The sequence below is a fragment of the Kryptolebias marmoratus genome, linkage group LG20, assembly GCF_001649575.2.
Source record: "Kryptolebias marmoratus isolate JLee-2015 linkage group LG20, ASM164957v2, whole genome shotgun sequence".
NCBI classification, from domain to species: domain Eukaryota; kingdom Metazoa; phylum Chordata; class Actinopteri; order Cyprinodontiformes; family Rivulidae; genus Kryptolebias; species Kryptolebias marmoratus.
In genome coordinates, this window is record NC_051449.1 from 2229787 (window position 1) to 2255157 (window position 25371).

General features: G+C 39.3%; 1 protein-coding gene across 7 annotated transcripts in view; it reads left to right on the forward strand.

Annotated features, from left to right (window-relative positions):
• LOC108243849 (partitioning defective 3 homolog) overlaps positions 1–25371 on the forward strand; it is a 251070-nt gene that overhangs the window by 131191 nt on the left and 94508 nt on the right. For all 7 annotated transcript variants that reach the window (XM_017429549.3, XM_037973000.1, XM_017429551.3 and 4 more), the window contains 3 exons: positions 12101–12289; positions 13002–13172; positions 16279–16429. In XM_017429549.3, coding sequence (XP_017285038.1) covers positions 12101–12289; positions 13002–13172; positions 16279–16429 — 511 coding nt within the window. The remainder of the gene's footprint in view (positions 1–12100; positions 12290–13001; positions 13173–16278; positions 16430–25371) is intronic.

Below are 25371 nucleotides of genomic sequence, written 5' to 3' on the forward strand. Positions count from 1 at the left end.
AAATGCTCATGAATGTCAGTTTAGAAGCTGTCAAAGTTCTCAAATAAAGCACCTTTTGAGAATGTCAATGTTTGTTGGGAATTATCTTACAAAACTAGGAAGTATTTTTGGTTTAGATATTAAAAGTTATGGTTTTTTATTGATTTTTAGTAAAAAAAAAAAAATCACAACTTTTAGGAAAATGCCCGCAAAATCAGGCATTTCAGCTGCAACAATCACAAAAAATGTCCACGAAATCCTGGAGGGACTGTATTGCAGTGGCAGATGTCCCATCATTTTTGGAGAAACTTCTGCAGATGGTTCAAAAGGTGTTTAACCAGCCATAAAGAACACTTTTTATGAACCATCACTAATTACCAAAACCTGCAAAAGTCAGAGTCAAGTTCATAATCCCATCTTTACTACCATGATGTCAGCATGTAGCTGTTAAACTCGGACACAAAGACTCGTCGTGCACCTCTTCACCACTACCTTCCACTCAGGACAGTCAAATCTGTTCTCGTTCGTAGTTCCATGAAAATTATATCAGAGCAGGGGCATCTATGCATCTTTAAGAATCTCTGAATTCTTCAGAGAAAATGTCCTTTTCTAACACCTCTAAATGCCTCGCGTGCAATTTCTTTACACTTCTGTATCTGCTCCACCTGTACCGTCATTTAAATAGATCTGCCACTAAATATGATGTATTTTTCTTCACTTATAAAAGACTTGGATTAAAAAAAAATCTTACTAAAGGACAAAATGTGTTACGTACCCCATCTATGACAAATGGTGACGTTTAGTGTAAGTTACCAAGACCAGTAATTTTACATCCTTTATAAGAAATAAAATGCAGTTTATTGCTATACTTTTGATTTAAACCTGCTTTTCTTATGTTAAATATTAAGCAGTCTTAGTAATAATGTAAATAAATAGACTTGGAAGTAAAAAAAATGTCAGTTTCTGTTTTTCTTGGTAACAATCATTACCGTAATATGGACAAGAGGCAGACAGATAAACTAACGCATTGTGGTCACAGCGACTCCTCTTGCCTCCATTTTGTCTCTCCTTAATCCCCTCCTTCCTGCCATCAAACTCCAAACCTCCAGATGAGCCTCTTTTCAACTCGCCCATTCCCGGAACATCAACCACCGTAATGGATTCAGCGCCTTTCAGATATTATCTGTTGTCAGGCACCTCATTTTAAACATCTCGCTGCCAATAACAACAGCAAGCGCTGGCACCGTGATGGTGTAAGGTTTTATGGACAAGAGTGTGTGCCAAACAGAACAGGCCAGCTTTTAATGGACTTGCATGAGCATTTTCAAGAAATGGATTTATTTCCAGTAGAGAAGGTTGGATTACGAGCAACGATGACTTCATTATTCTTTTCTTATATATGTTTTTAATGACCTAAATGTTACAGATTTCAGAATTGTTCATAATTCATATGTTTCTTTTGATAAAAAAACTTAAAAAGCAATGAATTCTTGGGTTTTGACAAACTGGACAGGGGCTTCGAGTTGCAACCTGTTGCTTTTTACCACCGTAACGGTTGGTTTTATAACTCTCTGTGCGTGGCAGGTAATAATATATACCTAAAAATAATCTGACAATCTAACGTACGTAGATGGCTTCTCGATGAAGGTTTGCTAACATTCCAGTTGAGGTTTTAGAGGTCGAGATTTATTCTGCAGGAGACAGAGAGAGAGAGAAAGAGCGAGTTCTGCTGAGGGCTACACAGCAGACAAAATGCAACAACTCAAGTGGAAAAAGCAGACACTTATTGAGATTGCTCCAATGACCCTCAAAATGACTCGCATTTCTACAGCACAGGCTGTCTTTAGTCATGTGACGCTCTGTTTTGTTTAAATGAGCTTTCAGACACGTGAACTTTCACTAATTTCATCAAATTGCTCATTTCTGCTTGAATCGCTGAATAAAAAATTGTCAGAAGTTAACCTTTTAACCATGGCATTTAATCCTGACCCTCTGTGTTAAAGATTTGTCTCTTTGTTTTAAATTATCTGGTCCAACTGCCCCCTCATTACATGACATACTGTCCACTTGTGGTCTCTATTTAAGGCACCCTTCAGCGTATTCTGTGGGCTTTGCAGTCTGTGACAACACTTGGGCAATTTTGCTCTATAGAAACAAAAGGCATCACAGGCAAATGAGCCAATTTGGGTGGCTGCATGAATAGACTAGAAGTCATTTTAGCAATCCATTGCTTTGCCAATGGTCTGTAAAAACAAAACACTCAGTTGGGTTTCCTCTGTCTCTTTGTCTTTAGCTTTCTACCCGTCTTCTCTCCAGTTTTATATAGTTTCTCCTCACCTCTTTATTTCACTCCATCCACCCCCCTCCCCCCTTCTGTTTGTCTCACAGACACACTTAAAGCACACTTTTAAGACACAAATCCGGTCCCCTGCACCTGACTCCGACAATAGAGCTGATCAAAGGCATCAATCTCTCCTTGCCTGCTCTGATAGTTCCATAATAGGCCCATAACATGAACATTCAGCCCTATTGTTTACGCCATTAGTCACACAGGCTTATGGAAAATTACTGCAATGCTACGTTGAAAAGCCATCAACAGGAGCAGCAGAAGTGCAGCAGCAACACTGTGCCAAGATGCTGTCTATCACACAGGCATATTTCCTCTCCTTTCTGCACACAAAGCTGTTATGAAACAATAATCTGTTACGCCGTAATGTAATGATGAAGGATTTCTTGATGGCTTAATATACAGTAGCATTTGGCATAACATCGCACAGCATAAATATTGTCTGTTCCAAACAATCTGTCTGCAACAGGTCTTTAGGTGTGGTAGAGTTGTTTTTAATTTCTGCTCACGCGACATGCTGAGGCATAATTTGAAGAAGCAATGCTGCCAGTCACATTGTAATGTGTTGGGAACTGGGTCATGGCTTGGTACTGAATGACGTTCACCAATACAGCAGGAGCTGCATCACATCATAAACCAGAACTTTCAGTTAATTTTTGGTTAAAAGTCATGACATCATCAGTCATTTGATTTATTAGGCGGATTTTTGCAATTTTTTAATAATCTGCATCAGTCACGCTTGAGAATTCAAGGACAGGAATATTTTTGAGCAGCACAGCATTTTTACACCCCAAATAAGATAAAAGCAGCTGAACTGAGCTTTCTCTGCAGCTCAGCCTTGAAGATAGGATGAGGAGCTCTGTCATTTAGGTCGAGCTCGGGGTGGAGGTGCTGCCCCTTGGTGTCCAAAGGAGTCAGCTGAGGGGGTTCAGGACTAGGATGCCTCCTGGAGGCCTCCTTCTGGAGGTTTTCCAGGCACATCTCACTGGGAGGAGATCCTAGAACACAGGAGAGGGATTAAATATTCTCTCTGTCCTGGGAACGCCTTAGGATTCCTCAGGAGGAGCAGAAGAGTGCTGCTAAGGAAAAGGTTGTCTGGGTTTCCCTCTTGGAATTGTTGCCTACTAGATTTGGAGAAGTGGGAGAGGATGGATGCATGCATGGATGGATGGATGGATGGATGGATGGATGGATGCATGCATGGATGGATGGATGGATGGATGGATGCATGCATGGATGGATGGATGGATGGATGGATGGATGGATGCATGCATGGATGGACGGTTGCATGGATGCATGGATGGATGGACACTATGCCCTTGTGTCACTGTGCTTTCTGCAAAAAGAGTGCCTTTCATATCAGGGGTGATTTTTTAACACATCATTAATGGACCCAAAAGCATCTTGGCCAAAACATCGTTCTAACTTTGTTTTATTATCTTTACTAATTTAATGCATCTATTGTCTGTGAGTCCAAACCAAAACCATTGATGACATCATCACTAGTGGCCTTTGTGTCTTTTTAAACACCAGAGATAAAAGCAGCAGCAGGCTGTATGAAAAGACGAAATGTTGTTTTTTATTTATTTTCTTAAAATCGAAGTGGTTGTAATCGATTTGTTCCAGGCCCCAAAATTTCCCTACAGTTGACTGTTATCACACACTGTACTGTAAGCGGTGATCTAAATTTTAACAGTCTCTCTGTTTTGATTCCAAATCTTGCAAGTTATAGTTTTGGGCCAAAAACAAACAAATAAAATTGGCTTCATAAATCAGCCATCGGCTGCCTGAATATTTTCACACATCGGTCAATGGACAACCCAACTCCATCGAACTATTCACATTTATTGTCTCTTTTAGATCATTTTAAAAAACAAAGCTAAAAAGCAAATTATTTATGTAAAGATGTGGATAAAATCTGTGTCATTAAAGTTTCCAGGATATAATATACAGACTTAGGTGAAAAGCTGCTTGCAGTGTTTCTTGCAGTGAAGCAACAAAGAAATCCTTAGTGGACTTGTGTAACTTTATTATTATTTTCAGCAGTGATTAATGTCTGCAGCTCCATGGCAGAGGGCTTGATGCTGCCCCTGTGTTGTGCAGAGACCTGCTGGTGACTCAAGCCAGTCAGAGATGACCGTTTTACCACAAAACAAGTTTTTTTTGGTTAATTAAAGTGATGCTTCAAGCTGTCATCTGCTCCCAACACACACAAACCCTCCGCACTCACTCTTACTCAGTACAGAGCTGTGCAGTTTATAAAGAAGCTGCAAACTCAACAACACACAAACCTTATGGCAGAAATGCATTGTGCACATGTACCGTCACAAATTTGCTTGTGGAATAGCTCGTAGCAGCTGTTGGTGTAATTGCTCTGGCTTGAATAGCTTCTACTGGTCGAGAGAGTGATAGAAAGAGGGCAGCTGATTAGTTTTGGACAGCGAGTGTGACTGTATGTTTGTGTTCTTCCTCCAAATGTTGTCCTCGGTGTGTGGAGACACTCCAACATTGTTCAGTGATGGCATTTATGCTACATGTATGTACACAAGAAGGACCCCTTTTTCCCTGTTTGTCTTCCTCCTTTACATGTTTACTCCCGCACACATACGTCTGCACCTGCCTTCCTCTCTCTTCCTCCATGCTGTGCCAGGCTCGACTCAGTCAATCACACAGGTATTTGATATTCATGGTCTATCAGCATGGATCCACAGCTAGATGCATCAGAAAGGGAGGACTGAAAGTGAGGAAAAGAAGGAAAAAAAGCTAAAAGGATTGTAGAAAAAAGGAGCTGGAAGGTGGGAGGCTGATAAAGATGAGAGGGGAGATTTTACGTCATTTGAAAAACGAATTAAAGCCCAAACTCAGCAGGGCAGATAGGAGCAGGCGTGTCCACATACATGAAGTGGAGATGGGTGAGATAAAGGGATGATGGAGGAGAAGCTAAATGTAGCAACTCAACGTGAGGCAGGAATAGCGACAAAGTCGGAGTATGAATACGTAGAGATAGATGCTACTGTAAGCAGCCAACAATGGTCTCCACGCTCGACTTGTCTCCGCCAATTACACCCTTCACTGCCTTCTTTTCACCTCAATCACTCTGCCCTTCTTTCTCTTTCCCTGCAACCACCCCCCACTTTTTTTTTTTTTTCTAATTCCCCTTGAGTAACTTTTCCAGAGGCCTTCAAATTGGCTAGTTCCTTTTGGCCAGCATTACGTTTTCTGCTAAACTGCTAATCATTTCAGGGTTTGCAGCGGCGAGAAGAGTGCAAGCTTTGAGTTGGAGGAGGAGGAACTTTAGGTTTCTGAAAAAGCTGAAGTTTGACTCAGTCTGTAAGAAAGAAAGGCCTTGAGGGTGTGAGACGTGCATTAAATGTGGAAAGCTGAGACGGTTTGAGGTAGAATGGCACAAGTAAAAGGAAGAAGTAAAGGAAATGAAAGAAAAGTTTAGTGAAAACTATTTTATTCTCTCAAATAGTCTCACTGTTAATTTTAAAAGCAAGCTTTATGATGTTGGCCTTGATTTGCAGAGCGCAACATAAAGCAAACTCACAGAAAACCGATTTTAGAGCATAGCTGGTTAAAGAAACACAGCAGACAGAGAGAAAAGGTCAAGATATTACCAAAAAATACCAAGAAAAAGTCACTTAAAAGCAAAAACATGACATTTCACAAAATGATGACATGCTCAAACTTTAAACAAAGATCTTGTGTCGTTCATTAATGCTTGGAAAATGTTTTGACAATGACTTTCAGCTCCTGCCACACCAAATTTGAGTCATTTATCTGTAAAATTGTGTTATAGCCGATTCCATCTTTGATAAGCTGTGGCAGCCATCTTGAATAGGGTTAAAACTAAAACTTAATCAGTTGATTGCTTTGAGAAATTAGTTAAATCCATCCAGTGGTTCGTGAGGTATTTGCTTGCAGACAGACAGATGGGCAAACACACACATCCTCTCACACAGGCAGTTACATGATTGCCCGCCTGTTGTCGCGGCGGGCAATAAAGACGTAACAGAAAACGCAACAAAACACAGAACATTTGACCGGACTGGAACAGAAAAACACCTTTGTGTGCCGTATTTTCTGCACCATAAGGCGCATGCTAAAACATACGGTCTACAAAAAACTTTATTCTACTATGTAACAATTATTTTACATATTATTTTTTATCATTTATCAAAATTTAAGGCTTTTAGGTGCGCCTTATAGACCGGAAAATACGTTCGTAGTTCAGAGATGTGTTTTGAGGATTGTAGTGTTTGGTTTCGAGTTCTGCACTGACTCGTCTGAAACAGGGAAACAATGAAACGCCCACTTTTTACTTTTGGTTGCTAAAACTACATAAAATCTAGACGTAAATAAAGAGTCCAAAAACTCTCCTGGTTTTTGTACTGTGGTACATTTTAAGGTGGTATTTCAACGGGCCGTGACTGTTGTGAGACTATCAAAAAATCCTGAAAAACTGCTGGAAAATTGCAAGAAAATGTGACTTTTTAGCCACAGTCCCACTGAGCCTACGTGCACGGCCTGCAGAACTGCATTCAAGGCCGTGCTTCGAAATCCAAGTCTTTGTTTCCTTTTTATGCGTTTAGTCTTAGAAGAACATTCGAGAAATCTAAAATATGTACGTTTAGGTTTTACCTGACTGAGGAGTGGTTGTGTGAAGGAGACGGAGGGGTTTGAAATTAGTAAACGAATGTTAGGGTTAGAGAGGGGGAGGAAAGAGGAAATGAGCAGAAATCAGAAAGGTAGTAAGAACAGAGACAGGTGAAAAAGGTGTGAGGCTGTGAAAGGAGGAGGATGGAGAGAGGGAAAGATAAATGTAACGTCAGAGAGGCGGTGGTATCTGTCTCATTCTGAGTTCCACATGGATTCATTCCTTTCATTCACACTCACTTGCTCGCTCACTTCGTCATTGTCATGCTCACACTTTCTCGTTCTTTTCACACTTTTCTTTTCGGCTCCTCGCCTTTTCACCCTCGCTCTGTTTGTCTCCGTCCCTCATCTCTCCGGCACATCATTCTTCTCTCTTCTGTCACCTTCATTCAGCTCCTCTTTGTGCCGTCTGCTCACTTTCTGGCTCCTGTCTTTTATTTCATTTTATCTGCTCTCATTTAGTCATTTCCCTCTTTTCTCGCCAGTGTAAAAAATCTGTTAAAATATTTATTTTTTCAAATAATGTATATTTAAATGTAGAGTGATGAGAAATTACCTACTGGAGTTCTTTTGAACCATTTGTTTTTAAAATTCCACATATTTTACTTTTTTTGACAGCTTCTCGATGTCACTGCCGGCCATAATAGCAAATGTTAAACTTCAGACACTTTACTTGTATCTTTCTGGAGAAAACTTTTGAATTTATTTTACGGAAAGTTCGTTTTTTTTTTTTGCAGATTGTCAGGACTAAATGTCAAAAGACAAATAATTCTTTTTTTAAATTATTCACATGTGTTTCAACCTTAAAACCTTTGAGTCTTAATGTAATGTAACGCTGCCACTTCTGGAAACTAGAAAAATTTCAGATTCAGTCTCACTACAACTCAGTTTTCTGAGGAACGAGCGAGCCGTGCAGAATTATTTTGCTGGTCAGTTTATTTTAGTGTGCATGGCTTTCAAAACCGTATTCTAGGTCGTGCACATTATTTCATTCTCCACCTCTGCTCACATCAGAAATGAAGCATTTTTCCAAACATGATAAATTAACTCAGTTTTGTGCGTAATCATTGATCTTCCCTTGGTAATGGTATAGCGCACACGTGTCAAACTCAAGGCCCGCGGGCCATTTCCGGCCCTCTGTACCATTTCATCCGGCCCTCTAGTCTGGGACGGATCGAGTCTCTGATTCTTATTTTGCTTTAAAAAACTGAGCCTAATTAGTGAAGTTTTCTCTGACAGTGACTTTGAAGCCAACAATATATAGTTTTAATTTCTGTATGATCAGGTTTTTGTTGATGGCTTTTAAAAAAATCTATTTTATGTTAAAAAAATTCATTTAAAAGCTGAGTGAGGCGTAAGAAATGACTGCTAATGATGAGCTTTTTGAAGTTTGATCTATTTGTCTGTGTTCATTAAAGTCTGTTTGCTCTAAAATCTGTATAATCTGTAACTGGGAAAAGGTCATTGATATTTCTATATGAATGATTTGACTTAATACATCTAAAACCAATTAATTTATGTAATTTTTAATAAATATTGATTGTGATTGGCCCTTGGCTAGGCCCTTGCGTCACACTACAATCATTCACACACTGATGGTGGTAAGCTGCATTAGGCGAGCTGTCCTGGGGCGGGCTGACAGAGGTAAGGCGGCCATGACACCGGCGCCACCGAGCCCTCTGACCACCACCAGTAGGCAAGGCAGGTGAAGTGTCTTGCATGGCTGAGACTGACGGAGCGGGGGTTTGAACCTGTATCCCTCCGGGTTAACACCACTGCCACCCCAGTAATGAATCTGTTGTTATCCGTTCCTCCCAGAACAACTGGGGGGGTCGCACAGACGACACACCATCGCTTCATCATATTATAAAGCTGCTCGGCCATCTTACCTTTTCACATTTCGGCTCCGTTACCGCCTCGCTTCGTGGCACAAAGGAGCATCACGGGCGGGTTGGCTTCGACACCCCCTCCACCCCCACCACCACCAACGCCTCGGTCCAATCAGAAATCATACCGAGGCGACCGGAAGGTGTCTAAGACCCGGCCTGAGGTTTCTACTCTTCTGAGAGAAAATTTGATGCACGATTTTAAAAAACGTGTTCAAAATTCAAGAAATTTGAGAGGAATTTGAGAAAAGCCCCCGCAAATTTTGCAAATCATTCTGGAGACTCTTTCACGATGCTGTTCACCAACTAGTCGCAGCCCAGAGAGATAATACTTTAACCTAACAGCTACTTACTCTGACCAAAGAATAGAGATTATTCTAAACCCTTAAGTAGACTGTGTACATGTAGCCGTAGCAGCTTGTTTTTCTTGTTTCGTCTCTCATTCAGAGGATTAAATCTTCCATAGTACCTTTTTAATTAACCTTAAATTTAATTTAGTAGAATTAATTGGATTTAAGTTTACAAATAATGAATTCTTGATGTTTATTCAGTTGTTTTCTCCGAGTAATTCCCAGAAGTTGCTGTTTCTAATGTCAAATTGGTTTTTCCTTGTATTTTATATATTACAAATTTATTTCAGGTAGCATTCTTTTGTCTTCCTAACATAAGCCGACACCCTGACTGTGCTTTTCATTCCTGCTCGTCCTTTATCTCCCTCTTAGCTTCCTTCTGTTCCCTCTCTTTCCTCCTTACTCCGTCTTCATTTTGCCCCTCTCCTCCCTCCATCCCTTTTTCTCCTTCCTCCGTTCCTCCCAGAGTAATTCCATCTTTCTCCTAGCAAACAAAGAGAGCTAATGACATGCTGACACTGAGCCTGATGATTGAATTCATTAGGCGTGCGCAATAATTGCCAGGCGGCAGCGTGCACGCACTCATCTATTCAGAGGACAGCTGTCAAATAACAAGCAAGAGAGAATGGCTTTTTATTGTTGAGCTGGAATAGGGAGTGAGAATGAATATAAGGAAAAAGTGAGAGACGCACCTGTTGTGAAAGGAAGAGAGGGAGAGCTCTCAGCATGTCAATTAGGCTGATGTGTTCGTGCAGGGTTACCGGCAAGTTTACTGCATAGGTGACACATTCAGCATCATGATTCAGGTGCAAGGTTTAGTTTATTCGTGTGTGTCTGTGTGTGTGTGCGCTCAACTGTGGGTCTTTTGTGTCAAAACACTTTAGGAAACATTCCAATGTGGTTTAGGAACAGATTTTGACTTAATGTTGAAACTATCCTTATTAACTGTATAAAAATTGGCTTACATATAACGTATATTAGGTGTGTTTTTGTTTTTTTTTTTAGCTCCAGCATACCTGCAAAAACAAGCCCAAATGGTAAACTTCAGTGCACACAGATAGGACATCCTGTCTGTTATAATTACTGGTCCCAGGGAAACCCTGCAGACTACTGAAACAGGAAAAGGTAGCATTCAGCTGTCGAACACACTGAGGTGGAACACAAAGCCGAAAAAGTTCAACTTTCTGAGAGTTAAAGTAAAAATAAAAGTTTTTTTTTTCCAGCTCTAACCAGGGCTGTGAGTGAGCTGCCAGCTCGCAAAATGGATCTGTTCCATCTTTTTGTCCACCGATTGGCTCCCCTGTCACGTTGAGAGCCGGTTTTAAAATTTAACTGTGCTCACTTTTGCAGCTGAAAAGAAACTGTACCAGTGCAGTGCTGCAAACGCTGATAGATAATACCCATTACTGCAGAATCATTTGACTCGGAGCTGATTACTTGTTTTGTCTTTTCCCACTGCAGATAAAAGCTCAGTGCTGGTGGTTTAGTGGGGTTTGTGTCCAGTGCTGAAGAGGGTCTGTGTGTAAATGCCTCTTGAAATCCTGCCCTAATACATCTGGTAACACTTGAAGTTGTTTTCATGTTACTGATTCCTGTCATAAACACTTTTCAGAGCCACATCTCACACTAGCTGTTAGCTTATCGATTCAGTCAGAACTTTAAATTTAGGTTGTTTAAAAAGCTTTAGCAGGTAGCACTTTGAACCATCTGAATTATCGTTTTAATGTTGTAGTTCTTGCTTTGGATACCTGTTATACACTTGAATTTTTGCCTTTTTACCACCAGATCAACATGCTGTTTTCAGCCTGCTTATCACTGATCACAGTCCATCCATAAATATGATGTAATCAACGGCGTTCGCTGACAGATGAGCTCTTTTTACATAACTGAAACACTGTTTTGCACCTGCAGATGCTTCATAATGTAAGCTCTCCTGCTGTATTTGCTTTAATGCACCGGTGCTTGAGATTCATCCCATGGGGAAACGGTGCGACTGTGTAGCTACAGGAGCTGAGAGGTTTTAATGAAAACTTGCTTTAGGATACGTTTCAGGCGCACAGATATAAATCAAATTATTCTGCCAGGCTTTTACTTCTAGAACAACCCATTTCTGACTCGCCAAAACATCTCATCCAAGATCTCATCGATTCCAAAGAGTTCTTGTTTTAATTTGAAACGAGGCCATCTTTAAAATATTAAACAACCACCTACTTACTGTATGTGGTTCCGTATTGATGAACAGAGGTCCTAAGAGAAAATTGCATGAACTAAGTACCTAATTCAACACTTAGAGCTGTTGTTCTGTTGAGCCTACTATATTTGTTGCAGATAATGAACCTAAACTCTGATTTATTTCCCCGTTAACTGTTCACTTGTAATTTATATTCAAGTAATTTTCATTAACCTCATGTTGACAAATGAACTTCACTTTTGTAATTTGTCTAACCCAAGGAGAGGCGAGACTAAAGCAGCTTTTGTGTTCATGCTATTGGCTGAAATAAATGCATAAATGATGTTACTTTGGCAGTTAATCACGGTAGGGTTTTTATAATTGAACTGTATGCAAATTAATTTCAGAAGATTTTATTTTTCATGTTTGTTGCAAATTCCAGCTTATTTTGGTGCATCTTTAATATCTAGGACAGTGGTGTCCAATCCTGGTCCAGGGGGGACACCATCCTGCAGGTTTTAGGTGTTTCTCTGCTGTGACACACCTGATTTGAATGACTGAGTGATTAGCAGGCTCCTGCAGAACTTGAAGAGCAGAGAAACATCTAAAACCTGCAGGATGGTGGCCCTGCAGCACCAGGATTGGACACCACTGATCCAGGATCTCGTGTTTTTTATTATTTATTGTTTATTTGGTTTTTCTGGTGCAGAAAACGGAGGAGGATGAGTTGGTCCTGACCCCCGACGGGACCAGAGAGTTCCTGACCTTCGAGATCCCCCTCAGTGATTCCGGTTCGGCTGGTTTGGGCGTCAGCGTCAAGGGAAACCGCTCCAAGGAAAACCACGCGGATCTGGGAATCTTTGTCAAATCCATCATAAATGGAGGAGCAGCCTTCAAGGTACAACACTTTCTTTTATTCATTAAACTCTAATCTCCAGGATGGGTGTGTATTTGTTTTTATTGTGGCTCTTTAGTTATTATGATTTAGGTTTACTTCACAGACTTTGTGTTGGGAATAAAAATCATTATTCACTTTTTTAGAGTCAATTTACATTTCAGTGTTGTCATTTATTTAAAGTGACTTGAATACTAAGTCATATTCACAAAGAAAATCTGAATATATTAAATGTATGGTGTGGTTTCTTTTATTTCAGATGCTTTGTTGCACATTAAATAAATGTAATGAAACTCCCTTTAGTTTATTTCTGCAAATGCACATTATAAACTCTTGGACCTGATTGTATTTAAAAGCGGAAAATAAAATTAACAGTGTGGAAAATAGTCATAAAATATAAATAAAGTATAAGATAACACTTCCTGCTCAGTTAGAAAGTAACTGGGAGTGATTTTCTTTTTTAAAACCTGAACCAAAATTATGAAACCAAGTGCAGCATGTAGCTTGAGTCATACAAACATAAATAGGATTTAATAATTATAGAAACATTTCAGCAAAGATTAAATAGATTATTGTAGCAGGTAGTATGATTGTTGGAGATTTGACCGTTCTTATTTACCTGACATTATGTATTTTCTGTGTGTTTAAAGAAGAGCTGTTATTATTATTTTTACTGTTAGATTGCTAAAAGCATTCGTCCCCTTTTCACCTAAAGGATGGGCGTCTGAGAGTAAACGACCAGCTGATTGCGGTCAACGGGGAATCGCTGCTGGGCAAAACCAACCAAGACGCCATGGAGACGCTGCGCAAGTCCATGTCCACAGAAGGCAACAAACGAGGAATGATCCAGCTGATCGTGGCCAGACGGGTGACCAAGAGAAACGAGGTGAGGAACAGGCAGGAAGATGGACCGACGTGTGAGGAAAAGACGTCTGCTATCTGTGGCACGTTTAATCAGGAAATATTCACATTTATAGCAGTAACCGTCAGTTTTCTTCTCTATAAGATGAGGTCTGGATTCGTACTCCAGATTTATTTTGACTGTGCACACGTGACCTTCTGCAGCTGCAGCCTGTTTCACACTCAGATTTCACACATTCACACCTCAGAGTTGTACATTACAACTTCTGTTAAACGAGCAGTTAGTGGGAAAAAAAACCTGAAGGGTAAACACCCTGCTGGAAGATATTTACCATTAGTTATTGAGTAAAAGAAGCAGTGTGCTCATTAGTTAAATCTGAGGTTTATAACAGCAGTCCTGGGATTTTAAACCAACCTTCCACCTTCCATGTGACCACAGCAGCCTTTTTTAATTTAACGTAAACACAGAAAGCCTGATTAGATCCAGAACTGCAGGTTGTTTAAAAACCACTGCTGGAGTTGATCAAATAATCTGGGTTTACTTTTGTATTTTTCAAACGTGACAAATGCAGCTTTGATCAGATATACAGAGCTTAAACTGTTTGTTTCGTTAAGATTAAAGAGGTTGTAACTATTGCTTCCATGTGTGCTGAAACCTGAGCGCAGACACTTGTGTAGACATGAGCTCATTAATAATACGACCCTCTACAGCGGGCCACCTTGAATTACTTGTAAAAACTCGTTGATTATTTCATAAAATAACAGCAAGTTTTCCATCCGCTCCACATTCAGTGAACTTTTTATTTTTTCCCCTCCCGTCAATGTCATGTCTTTACATTCCCTGTGTACCTTCGCCTGTCGCCTGCTGGAAAGCTTCGGCTGAACGAGTGCGCGTGTGTGTGTGTGTGTGTGTGTCATAAATGTGTGTGTGCACGTTTGTGTACGCCTCTGGCACTACCAGGCTTCCCTGCTCTCCTTCTCCAACCTGGTGTGTCAAAGTTTAGATTTCCCCTCGGTCTGTCTGGTAATTGAAAGCAGAGGCTAAGCCTGGAGGTGTGTTTTTGTGTTTGTGCGTCTCTGCACATGTGTCGGCATCAGCCTCCCTGCATGTATATATAAGTGTAGTGAAGTGTATAGTTGGAGCAATCAATGCATGTATTCATTTATTTTCAGGTTTTTTCTGTTTGTTTGCTTGGAGAGCTTGTGTGTACTCGTTTGCCAAGGCAGCGAGACTTCACAGGATGCATGAAGAATGAATAAAATTCAAGCGTTCAGAGTCTATCTTTGCTTCACATGCACAGCTGGAGGCATGGCCTGAGGCTGTCCAAGTGTCTGGCTATTTATAAGAAACTGTGTCCACAACACGGGGAAAACAGAAAGATGGAAAACAATTTCATACACTTTTACTGAAGGAGACTGCTCAGAGCCTCTGTGGGCTTGCTGTGGAATAATACATCACAACCAGCTGTCAGTCAAATATTAGTTAAAACCTTATAATAACTAATTACTTTGGGATGAAAAGACTTGGCTCGTTTTAACATTTACTGACATATGGGATCAAATAATCCTGTATTTTCTTTCCTCCTCATGTCTCCATCCCCTGACAGCCAATCTCAAATCAATCTGTAATGTTTGTCGCTGCATAAATCACCAGCCCAACTGCTTCCGCGCGCCTTCATCCATCCCAGAAACGCGCTGAATCGAGAGCGGCGCACTACCGCACACCGGTGGGATCGAGACCCTCCCAGAGCTCGGCTATCAGCCTGAATATGCAATGAGCTGCTGCATGATTTGTCGATGCGGTGTCGGTCTGGTAAATCCCCTCTGCTATTATGGAGGCATTTCACCCCGGCTCCTTGGTCGGCCGATTCATTAACTACCTCATTTAAAGTCAAGAGCAGCCAGCAGTCACTGCACCATATGGCGACCTTTGAAATTAGTTTGTTTCCGAAGTAGATTTGTTGTCTCCGTGTGAAGTTTTGATTGGTTTTGCGTTTGTTTACCCAGAGTGCATCAACAACAATAAAAACTTCTAATAAAGATGTGATCTGTTATTAGTAAAACCTGAACCTTATTAGAACTGTTTTTGACTGATCTTTAATGTTGTCTAAAGGAAATTACAAAGAAATATCAACTTGTATCGCAAATATAACACATCTCAGAGAGCAATGTGTTTTTACCAGACTATTGATGTGGAAATTTTTTAACTGCAGTCTTAATTGCATATTGACATTTTGCATTTAAACAATATTTTGTCTAAATTATCCGAATGAATCACTACCTTACAAAGAATTAGAGGCCTTATAGATCTTTTGCTGTACTTCCAGTTGGAAGATTTTACGAAGTAGTATCTTAATTTAAGTAGTTACTCATTACACATCTTCTCTCCCCTCTAAATGCAACCTGTTTGTTTACATCGGATCCTGGTCCGCAGTAGTTATTACAACACCTCAGCCATTTAGTAAGAGGCAAGGATCATTGGTCAAAGTCCTTTTGCCAAAATCGAATCCCAGCTCAGCCAGTTACAGTCATCGATCGGGGTAATTTGGCTCCAGTATTGACTCCGGTGTTATCGTTCGTTACGTGATGCCAGTGATGATGGTTATCTTTATAGCAGGGGTTGTCATCACCGTCAGCAAGAAAAACAGAAGCCATAGCAAATCAATAGAGTCAACGATCCAATAGACAAACACTGAGGGCAGAGACGCCTGCTCAGACGTGTGCGCTTGTTCTCCGAGGCCGGAGATGTGAGCTTACGGGTGACAGACCCGGCAAATGGTCTATTTGTCCAGCAAACAAGGAAGTGTCATCACAGGTCTTGAGGGAAATGTCAAGATGGTCACGAGTTAACCTTCTTCTACAGGGTCTCAGCTGGCTCGCTAACAGCCGGCGACTCGACGGTCTATTGAAAATCTATGCTCACTTATCCTTGTTATCTCACTGGTCACATTAGCTCAGAAAGCTGCCCCTCTGTGTTCATCTGTGAGTGTTTATTAAATGTTCGCACGGCGAGTTCGTTCCTCTTCTCTGAAGTACAAAGGGTTGTTTTTCATTAGTCCAGACTTCACAGAAGTTATTTGACTGCAGGAAAACGGATATAAACGTAAATCTAACACCCCGTCTTCTCTCAGGAGACTCTAGGCAGCCCACTCGGACCCCAGCAGCCCGTGAACACCACCCTAGATGACCACGAGCGCAGGATCTCCCACTCCTTGTACGGCGGCCTCGAGGGCCTCGATGACAACTTGATGCCACGCCAAGGAACGATTCCACGGACGATAGGTAAGGCGGACATTTTCTGCAGCATTTACTTCCTGTTTGAATCTTAAAGGCATTCCTAAAAGGAGAAAAAGGACTTTAAGTGACATGTTGTGATCAGTAATTCTTTTTGATTAATCTCAGATTGGTTCAAATCAGAGTAGGAAGTTAACAGAGCCAAGACTAAAGTGGATTTCCACCATCTTAACATGACTCTAATCTCAAGAGTTTCATCCAGTTTTATTATTTTATAAAACATTACACTGCTGTCACTTTTGAATGATACTCTTATGATGATGATTCAAAATGACTGCCACAGTTTATCAACCATATCAAGCTCAAAGTTAAAGTCAAATTTATTTATATAGCACTTTTCAGCAATATGCAAACATAAAAATACAGAGTCGTAAAACACAACGATATCGAAAATTTAGAGCTAAACATATCTAAAACATGAGACACTAAATAAGACTAAGTCGTACTAAAGATAAGTTGAGGAGAACCAAACTACGATATAACATAAACTAAACTAGAGTTTAAAAACCTCAGCCGAACAGAAGCCATGAAAACACACACCCAATTTAAAGTTACATAAAAATACAGAGTAAAACTGATCTAAAACAAGTCATACTAAAAATAAACTAAAAATAAAAATAAGCTGAGGAAAACCAAACTAGGATATAATGAAAGTGAACATAAACTAGACTAGGATTTTAAAAACCTCAGTTAATGAGACGTGATAAAAGCTGAACTATAGATACCAAAGGCTAACTAAGCTAAGAGTTAAAAACATTTTAATAGTTTAATAAAAGGCCTACGTAGTAAAAACTAAGATAAGTAAAATAAAGGTACTGTAAGGGTAACTTAAGAGTACCAAAAGCCAACTAAAAGATACGTTTTAATGATATTGAGCTCAAATTTGGTGTGGTAGTAGCGGAGGCTGATCCCCAATACGTACTCTGAGCACAAAAAGATCATGTGAGATCTTTGGTCAAAACGTTGGTGGGCGACAGGAAAGCTGCTTTAATTTATAAAGAAACTTTTTCTTATTTATGCCGAAGATTGAGTCAGTGTGGTGTCCGTTACCAGTAATGATTCTGGTGACACTTGTGATCAAAACAGAACGTGTTTAGGCGGAACCAGGCGTTGTAAAAGCAACAAAAAAACAAAAATCAAACTGTTTTCCATTTTGGGCTGTTATAACAGCATGTAGAGTTCTGCACCAGGCCGGGACTGTAGCAGTTCATCTGAGAACAGCAAACCGCCTTTGCACTGTAAGTTTCTGCTTCTGCAAACAATGATGGCGTTCCATGAGGCTCTTTTGATTCTTAACATCTCTACAAATTTGCCTTTTAGTCGTTCACCCGGTGCTATCCAATGTTAGATCGATAACAGATTTCTGTAAAGACTCGACCCCAGCTCTAGGAAACAGGGTAATAATACAAGGAGAAAAAAACTCGACGTTCTCCTTTTGTTTGCGTGTTATCCTGTGATTTAGTTTTTTTTGTTCAGTGTAATAAAGCTGCGTCATTTGCACTCAGTTTGTAAAGCCCTGATGGTTTTAAATGTCAGATTGTAGGAGAAATGTTCCTATGACAGAGCTTTCTGCTTACATGGGTGATGATTTGTATTTCTAAGAGCCTTTGTGTTCCTAGTTGACCTATCTGTCATTGGTAAAACAAGCTCTGAGAGGGCTTTGAGTTGTGTGTGTGTGTGTGTGTGTGTTGGATAAAGTGCAAGAGATTAGCGAGCATATTTATATGCATATGTAGGAGCTTTGCATGCAGCTGTGCAGAATTGCATGTGTGCAGTATTTAAATTCTGGTTCGATGGATGAGCGGTAACACTTCCCAATGACTAAAAAGGTTTCTGTACACCAGATGGTGCAACAACACAGACTGCCTGTTCTAATTAAAAAAAACTACCAATGATTCCAACATGTTTCTGTTTCAGCTCCTCTTCGTTTTCTTTGGTATTTTTTATTTTAAAAAATAAAAAGCAACTTTTGTTTTTGACGAATAATTGCAAGTAAAAGTTGAAAAAAATCATTTTCCATATAAATTCATTAAAAGAGGAAGAGTTGATGCACCAACTTTTAATCAGTTTTTTTAAATGGCTTCCCACCAACTCTGCCTCATTAATCAGTGCAACATTAATGTTAAAGTGAGAACTCTGTTTTCCTTTCATGCAAATTGGTTGACGTCTGCACTGTTGTGAGTGGAAACGGAGAAAAGAGCGACATAGGAAGTGTTAATAGGTGAAGCTTCGTCACGCTGTCACGGCGGCTATGTTCAGCCAAGCTTAACAAACAACAACAGCTTATAATGAGTGCACGGGGTCGAGAGACTCGTTTAACAAGATCACCGACAGACAAACTGCTGTTTAATAACAGCGTTTAAACTGATTTTATAAAACAATGAATGTATTTTAAAGAAGAGCACACACTTCCGCTCAAATATATCATCTTGTCTGGAGAACTAAAGCTTAATTAAAGCAAATTCAGCCAACTTACATTTTTCTTTCCAAATATTAGCAGCAGCAGCGACCTCATGTTGTTTTTATCGCTCAAGGCAGACGATGTTTTTGGCTCTGTGTTTGTGTTCAATTTAAGTTCAATTTTGACTGGTTTGATGAGCTAACGGCTAGTCAGAGCAGGGGCCAAGACCAAAATGGATTCCTGTTGCATCAAAACAAGTTCAGTCTCAATATGTTCGTACCATTTCCTTTAAATCCTTTTTATAAACCTTTACCACACCGTCAGTTTTTAATTACGTGTTGTTTGTTTTTACATTAAACGTCATGGTTTTCTGCTGGCGGCAGCAGCTAGATGTAGCACCTCTGGTTCAGGTTGTGGCTCTTCTTGCAGGAATTTTGTAAAACAATCTAATTTCTTAAAAAGCTTGGACAGTGGGTAAAATATAAATGAAACAGAACGCAGTGATTTTCAGACTTCATAAACCAATATTTTATTCACAAAGGAACAATATACATATATATGACATGTTTAAACTGGAAAAAAAGGACCTTTTTTGAAAGAAATTGGGGAAATTTGAATTTGATGGCAGCAGTGAATCTAAAGAAAGTTGGAACAGGGACAAGAAAAGGTAAAAGTAAGAAACAGGTGGAGTTTCTGAATCCGTCAGAAGTAAAGATGGGCAGAGGTTCACCAATGAGCACAAAAACTGACTTAAGATCGGGGAAAAATTGGAGAATAATGTTCCTCAACGGAAAACTGGGAAAACCTTGTATGTTTTAGGAAGACAATGCCAAACCCGCTGCATCCATTAGAGCAGTGCTTCCCAAACTTTTCAGCTTTCGACCCATAAATTAATAGTGACAAAGGTGTGTGACCCCATCTGTAAATGGTAATGACCCTGTTAAATAAGAGCATAATGACGACACAAACAGTCCTAACATCCGTTATGCTATTTTTTAAAATCAATTTATGATTCGTATTTCAAATTTCTGTCACAATTATATTGCAAATATATCATAAAAAGTAGGTTTTTAGTCGTAGGTTGGAGATTATCTAAGGACCCCTGCTTGGTGTTGGGCGACCCACATTGGGGTCCCGACCCCAACTTTGGGAATCATTGCTTTCGAACATCATGGCTGGAGTCCGGCTGCTGAACTGGTCAGAACCGTCACCATCTGGAAACATCTGGTTTCATGATTAAACTAAAACTTTAACAAACACCGAGGACTGAACAGCTAGAACCATACATCAGGCAAGAATCGGACATGGGACAGTTTCAAACATTTGAAATGTTTTAGTTTGGAACCTTGTGAACGTCATGAAATCCTCTGAGATTGGTTTGTACCAAACACAGGGAATGTTTCCTCGTTTCTGTCAGTGTTTCTGAACTGAGCCGAGCCGGAAAACCGTCTGTCTAATCAGTGAGTGAGGTCCTGTTTCCTTTAATACTTCATCTAACGTCCACAGGACAGGAGAAATGGATACTTCAGATGATTTGCTGTTTAAAACACATGATTATTCCCGGTTATTAAACACTTAATCAGTCCAGAAATAGGAGCAATATCAAGCCTGATGCTTTAAGGAAAAAAATAAGCTTTTTTTTCTCCTACATATGGATTTAAAATCAAGATTTTAATAAAACCTTGAACTTCTGGTTGCTGACCAACCAGAAGGTGTCACAGCAGTTTTTTTTTAAACATGACTCAGCAGAATTGGGTCCAAGTGAGATTAAAGAGGCAGGGAGAGGATTACCGTCTGCGTGGGGATGAAGGCGGTTCTCTCTGCCTGAAGCCTTTTAAAGGACAGTTTGACGTTCATGTTTGTAAGAATCAGTTTTCTTTGCTGCTTTCTGGACTAAACATCTTCTAAAAATAAGATTTAAAATGCTAATTCAGACCGCTTACAATGTGACTTCTTGAATGGACAGAAGAGAAGTTCCCCAGTTGATAATAAATTTATATCTTTATATATAAAACCTAACATATTAGTTAATTAATTAACTTTTATTGTTACTTGTCAGGGTTTCCAATGCAGACGATACAATTCAATTTGGGAAAAATAAACAATTAGTTTTAAATGTTTAAATCTTGATCTGTTATTAAAGCTTTTTTATTAGTAGATTAACTTTATATGGAGAAATATGCACACAATAAACCCTAATTTTTCCTAATGTTTTATTTATATAATCTATTACCCACCCATCCTTCAGAGTATAAAAACATTTTGACCTATTTTTTTTACATCTACTAATGACAAAATTTTTTTTTTTTGCTTGTTTTTAATTAAAACAACTTATTAAATGCGACTTAAAGAATTGCATATAATATTTAAAAGCAACATGCAGAGCCTGACTGGTGTAAGGTTTCTGGGTGGAAACTTAAATACTAAATGTTTTTAAACACATCCAATATCCTGGATAATCTACATAAAGAGACCATTCTTATAAAAAAATCAAATAAAAAGTAATTTGAACACTACCGCTGATATATAGTATGTCCTTGATGTGGCTAATCTTATAACAACACAGTAAAGTTATAAATTTGTTATTAATGTTACAAATCCAATCAACTTTATTTTCCACCCTGGAGAAATTATCTTTTGGTTACAAGGTGCTGTCAGGCAATAACAGTACAGATATTATTAGGGAAAACGCGTAATTTTACAAGTCAGAAAGTGAAGATTAAACACGAGAGAATCAAATTTCACCTTTGGCTCCTGGTTTTTATATGATCAGGATGCGTTTAAGTGAAGTAATGTAGCTGAAGTGGGAATAAATGAAAGTCAGTTTAGACTCTAAACACTGACAAAAACTGCAAATTATCTGTAAGACTCCACTCCACTGCAGACAGGGGTAACAAATGTGATATATCTGTGTTCAGTTTGGGTTAATCAACCTTTTTAAACACCCTTCAGGGAGCTGGGACGGCTCTTGTGTTTGTAATAATGGACCAGCTGAACAGGGTGCAACTTTCGTCAAGTGTGGTCTCGAGCTAAAATAGCCAAAGGTAATTTATTGTAGCCCTTTTTGTGTTTTCCTGTAAATGAACTCACATTTGGTTTGAATAGACTGGAAGGATTCAGAAGCCAACAGCAGACGTCTGGAGCTGGCACCTCCCAGATGTGAACGAGCGTAAACAGAAAGCAGAGCTTCACGTCCTCAGCAGTCATTTCTGGAATGGATTCCTGGGAGTGCTGGGGGGTCTTTCACAGTTGCCTGGAATAAGTCTGTTGTAAGGCTGCCACAAAACATAAATCATGCATTAGTCTTTCTTAGAAGACAACATTATTCCCATTCAGAATGGATTGGCTTGCGTTCTGGCCTGTGCACACTCTTAAATTGCTCGCTGCTTCTGTGCACCCTGAAGATGCCAGGGATAAAGGAGCGACTTAATTATTCCTTCAGGCCAATAGCTTTCAAGGCCCAGCACCCCTGGCAATAGCCTCCTTACTAATTATGCAAATAGATCGAGACAAGACAAAATGAAAAGCGGAGAAAAAAACAACAACTCTGCCTCTGCTTGTCGTTTGGTCCGTGTTATTCTCACCTCATGCTATTTCCATTTTCATTTGCAAAACCTTGTTTTTTTTCTGTTTTTATGCTGCATCCTATTTGCCTCCAGGTAGTTAGTGTTTTTATACAACTCTGTAATGGCCTTTACTGCAGAAGCTCTAATAAAACACCACCTATTGTTCCTGTGCAGCTCAGTCAGAAGTTATTAAGTCCACTGGGACCTTTTAATGCGTGTACACTGGTTAGATCCTCAGGAGATGTTGGGTCTATGCTCCGTCCTCATGGCAGTGTTATTGTTGCTGGATGTCGGCTGCCCTTGGGTCCTAGCACTAAAACAAAGAGACTTTTTTTTGCTTTTTTGCTTCTTTTACCGGCCCACTGAGTTGACAGATTCATTGGTTTTCTACTCAGTAGCTGCCAGTTGATTGTGCTGCAGTGATTCAAACTGTGACATTGATGGGATTCTCAGTGTTGTGCATTGGACTGCTTAGGGAAATGGGATTAAGTGGTTCTATGAGTGCACATGTGAGTGTGTGTGTGTGGTCTTTGAGTGAGTCCTCTAGTTCAGCATCTCTTTCCGACTCACAAATTCTCAGCGAATAACCAACATAAACAGCAGGAGGGAGCTGAAAGAGCACAATTATACAAATACTAAAACCACTAAAATGTTTTTTTTTTTTTGAAAGAGAGAAAGGTTGACATTGTTAAAGTCATTTGCAACCTAACACGTGTACCTCCAATTATTTGTGCAAGCTAGAACATTTTTTTGAATCCCGTTAATATAGGTGTCCTGTTTTACAAGCAGTTCGTTCCTCTTAAACTAATTAGTGTAGGTGTAACCAACCAACCATCTCTGGACATATTAACTCTTTACCCCTGAATGTTCCAACTCCTGGGAAAGTAAAGAAGTTTACCACATTTATGGTTTAAAAACAAAGAAAAGTAGGCTGAAAATGTGTATTAAAAAGGTTAATTTTTTATTTTAGAATGCTGGGAATAAAATACTGCATATAGAAGAAACAAAAAGAAAATTAAAACATAATAACGATGATAAACTGACTTTCAAAGTAAACACAAATCCATCATTAATGAAAGCAGCATTCACTGATAGGGATCACTCTCAGCTACTACCACACCACATTTAAGCTCAATATTTGTTGAATTGATCGAGTTAGAGACATTTCTATGTTCGCTAAGGCTGATTACCTATGAGTCATTTCTATGGATACACCTTAATAAAATGGGAATAGTTGGTGATATTAACTTCCTGTTTGTGGCACATTAGTATATGGGAGGGGGGAAACTTTTCAAGATGGGTGGTGACCATGGCGGCCATTTTGGGTCCAACTTTTGTTTTGTCAATGGGAAGAGGGTCATGTGACACATCAAACTTATTGGGAATTTCACAAGAAAAACAACGGTGTGCTTGTTTTTAACGTAACTTTATCCTTTCGTGAGTTATTTACAAGTTTCTCAGCACTTATAAAATGTGTTCAAAGTGTTGGATTGTCAATGCAACCCTCTTCTCCCACTTCCACTTCCTGGAAAGTGGATTGGTCGTCGTGGGCCAGTTGAACGGCCCCCAAGGTCTCCCGATCTGACCACCTTAGACTTTTATCTTTGGGGTCATCTGAAGGCGATCGTCTCTGCTGTGAAGATACGAGATGTGCAGCACCTGAAACTACGGATACTGGAAGCCTGTGCTCGCATTTCTCCTGCGGCGTTGCTGTCAGTGTGTGAAGAGCGGGAGAAGAGGGATGCATTGACAATCCAACACTTTGAACACATTTTATAAGTGCTGAGAAACTTGTAAATAACTCCTGAAAGGATAAAGTTATGTTAAAACCAAGCACACCGTTGTTTTTCTTGTGAAATTCCCAATAAGTTTGATGTGTCACATGACCCATTGAAAAAAACAAAAGTTGGATCCAAAATGGCCGCCATGGTCACTCCCCATCTTGAAAAGTTTTCACGATCCTGTATTTCTACGTTTATGAGAGTTTCATTAAAATCCATCTTCAGGAGAGATTTTGCTAACAGACGATTTTACAGACAGGCAATTACATGATCTCCCGCCTTTCATGACAGAGGCTGATGACAATCCTGACAGAGCTGAAGCAAAGCTCAGAAATACCTTCCCTTGTCACCATGAAAAGAAAAATCAAAACCCATTTTAAATATCTATAAAAGACACAAAAGCATCAAACCAACACATCAGAACAACAGGAGCTGTTTTCATCTTTTATTTTTCTGTACGTCTGCCTCTTCTGTAATTATTGAAATTCATTTAAACGCTTTCCTTTCCTTTAATTTCTCATTCTGTTCCACAGATTTTAAGTCAAACGTGTGATAATAGCTCTTACTAACGACTTTTTAAACATAAACTTTCCTCCTTTTTAACAATATATTTTTATTTATATGAATTTATATGAAACTGTAGAGTCGCAGTAGATTCTGGTTCAGTACATAAATGTTATTTGTCTTCAGCTGTGTATCAAACAAAGACTAAATGACTTCGGTCCACTAACAGTGTTTATCTGTCCACATCCTGGTTTTTGTCCAAAGTTGACCAGTTTAGTTTCATTTTAATGGGTTTTAAACATTGTTGGACTATAAGCATTCATCTCCAATAGATTGTGACAAATAAAAACATTATTTAATTGATTTATTAATCATTTGAACATTTGTCCTTTCACCTGTCTGAAAGCTTCTGAAGGGAACCAACAGAAATGTAATATTTTTACATTATTTCCTCCATTTGATGAATCTTCTAAATAATTAGTCCAGTTGTTTTTAACAATGAATAATTTAAATATTAGTGAGGTTGTTCTGCCGTAGTGAAAACTAATTTAATGTTAAATATTTATACTAAAGCCATCAGACAATATTTCCTCTACTTGCTTTTTCACAGACAGTTTAAAAACTTATAAATTATTAAATTATTGTTCAAATTTATCCTCTAACTCAGAGCATTTAGTT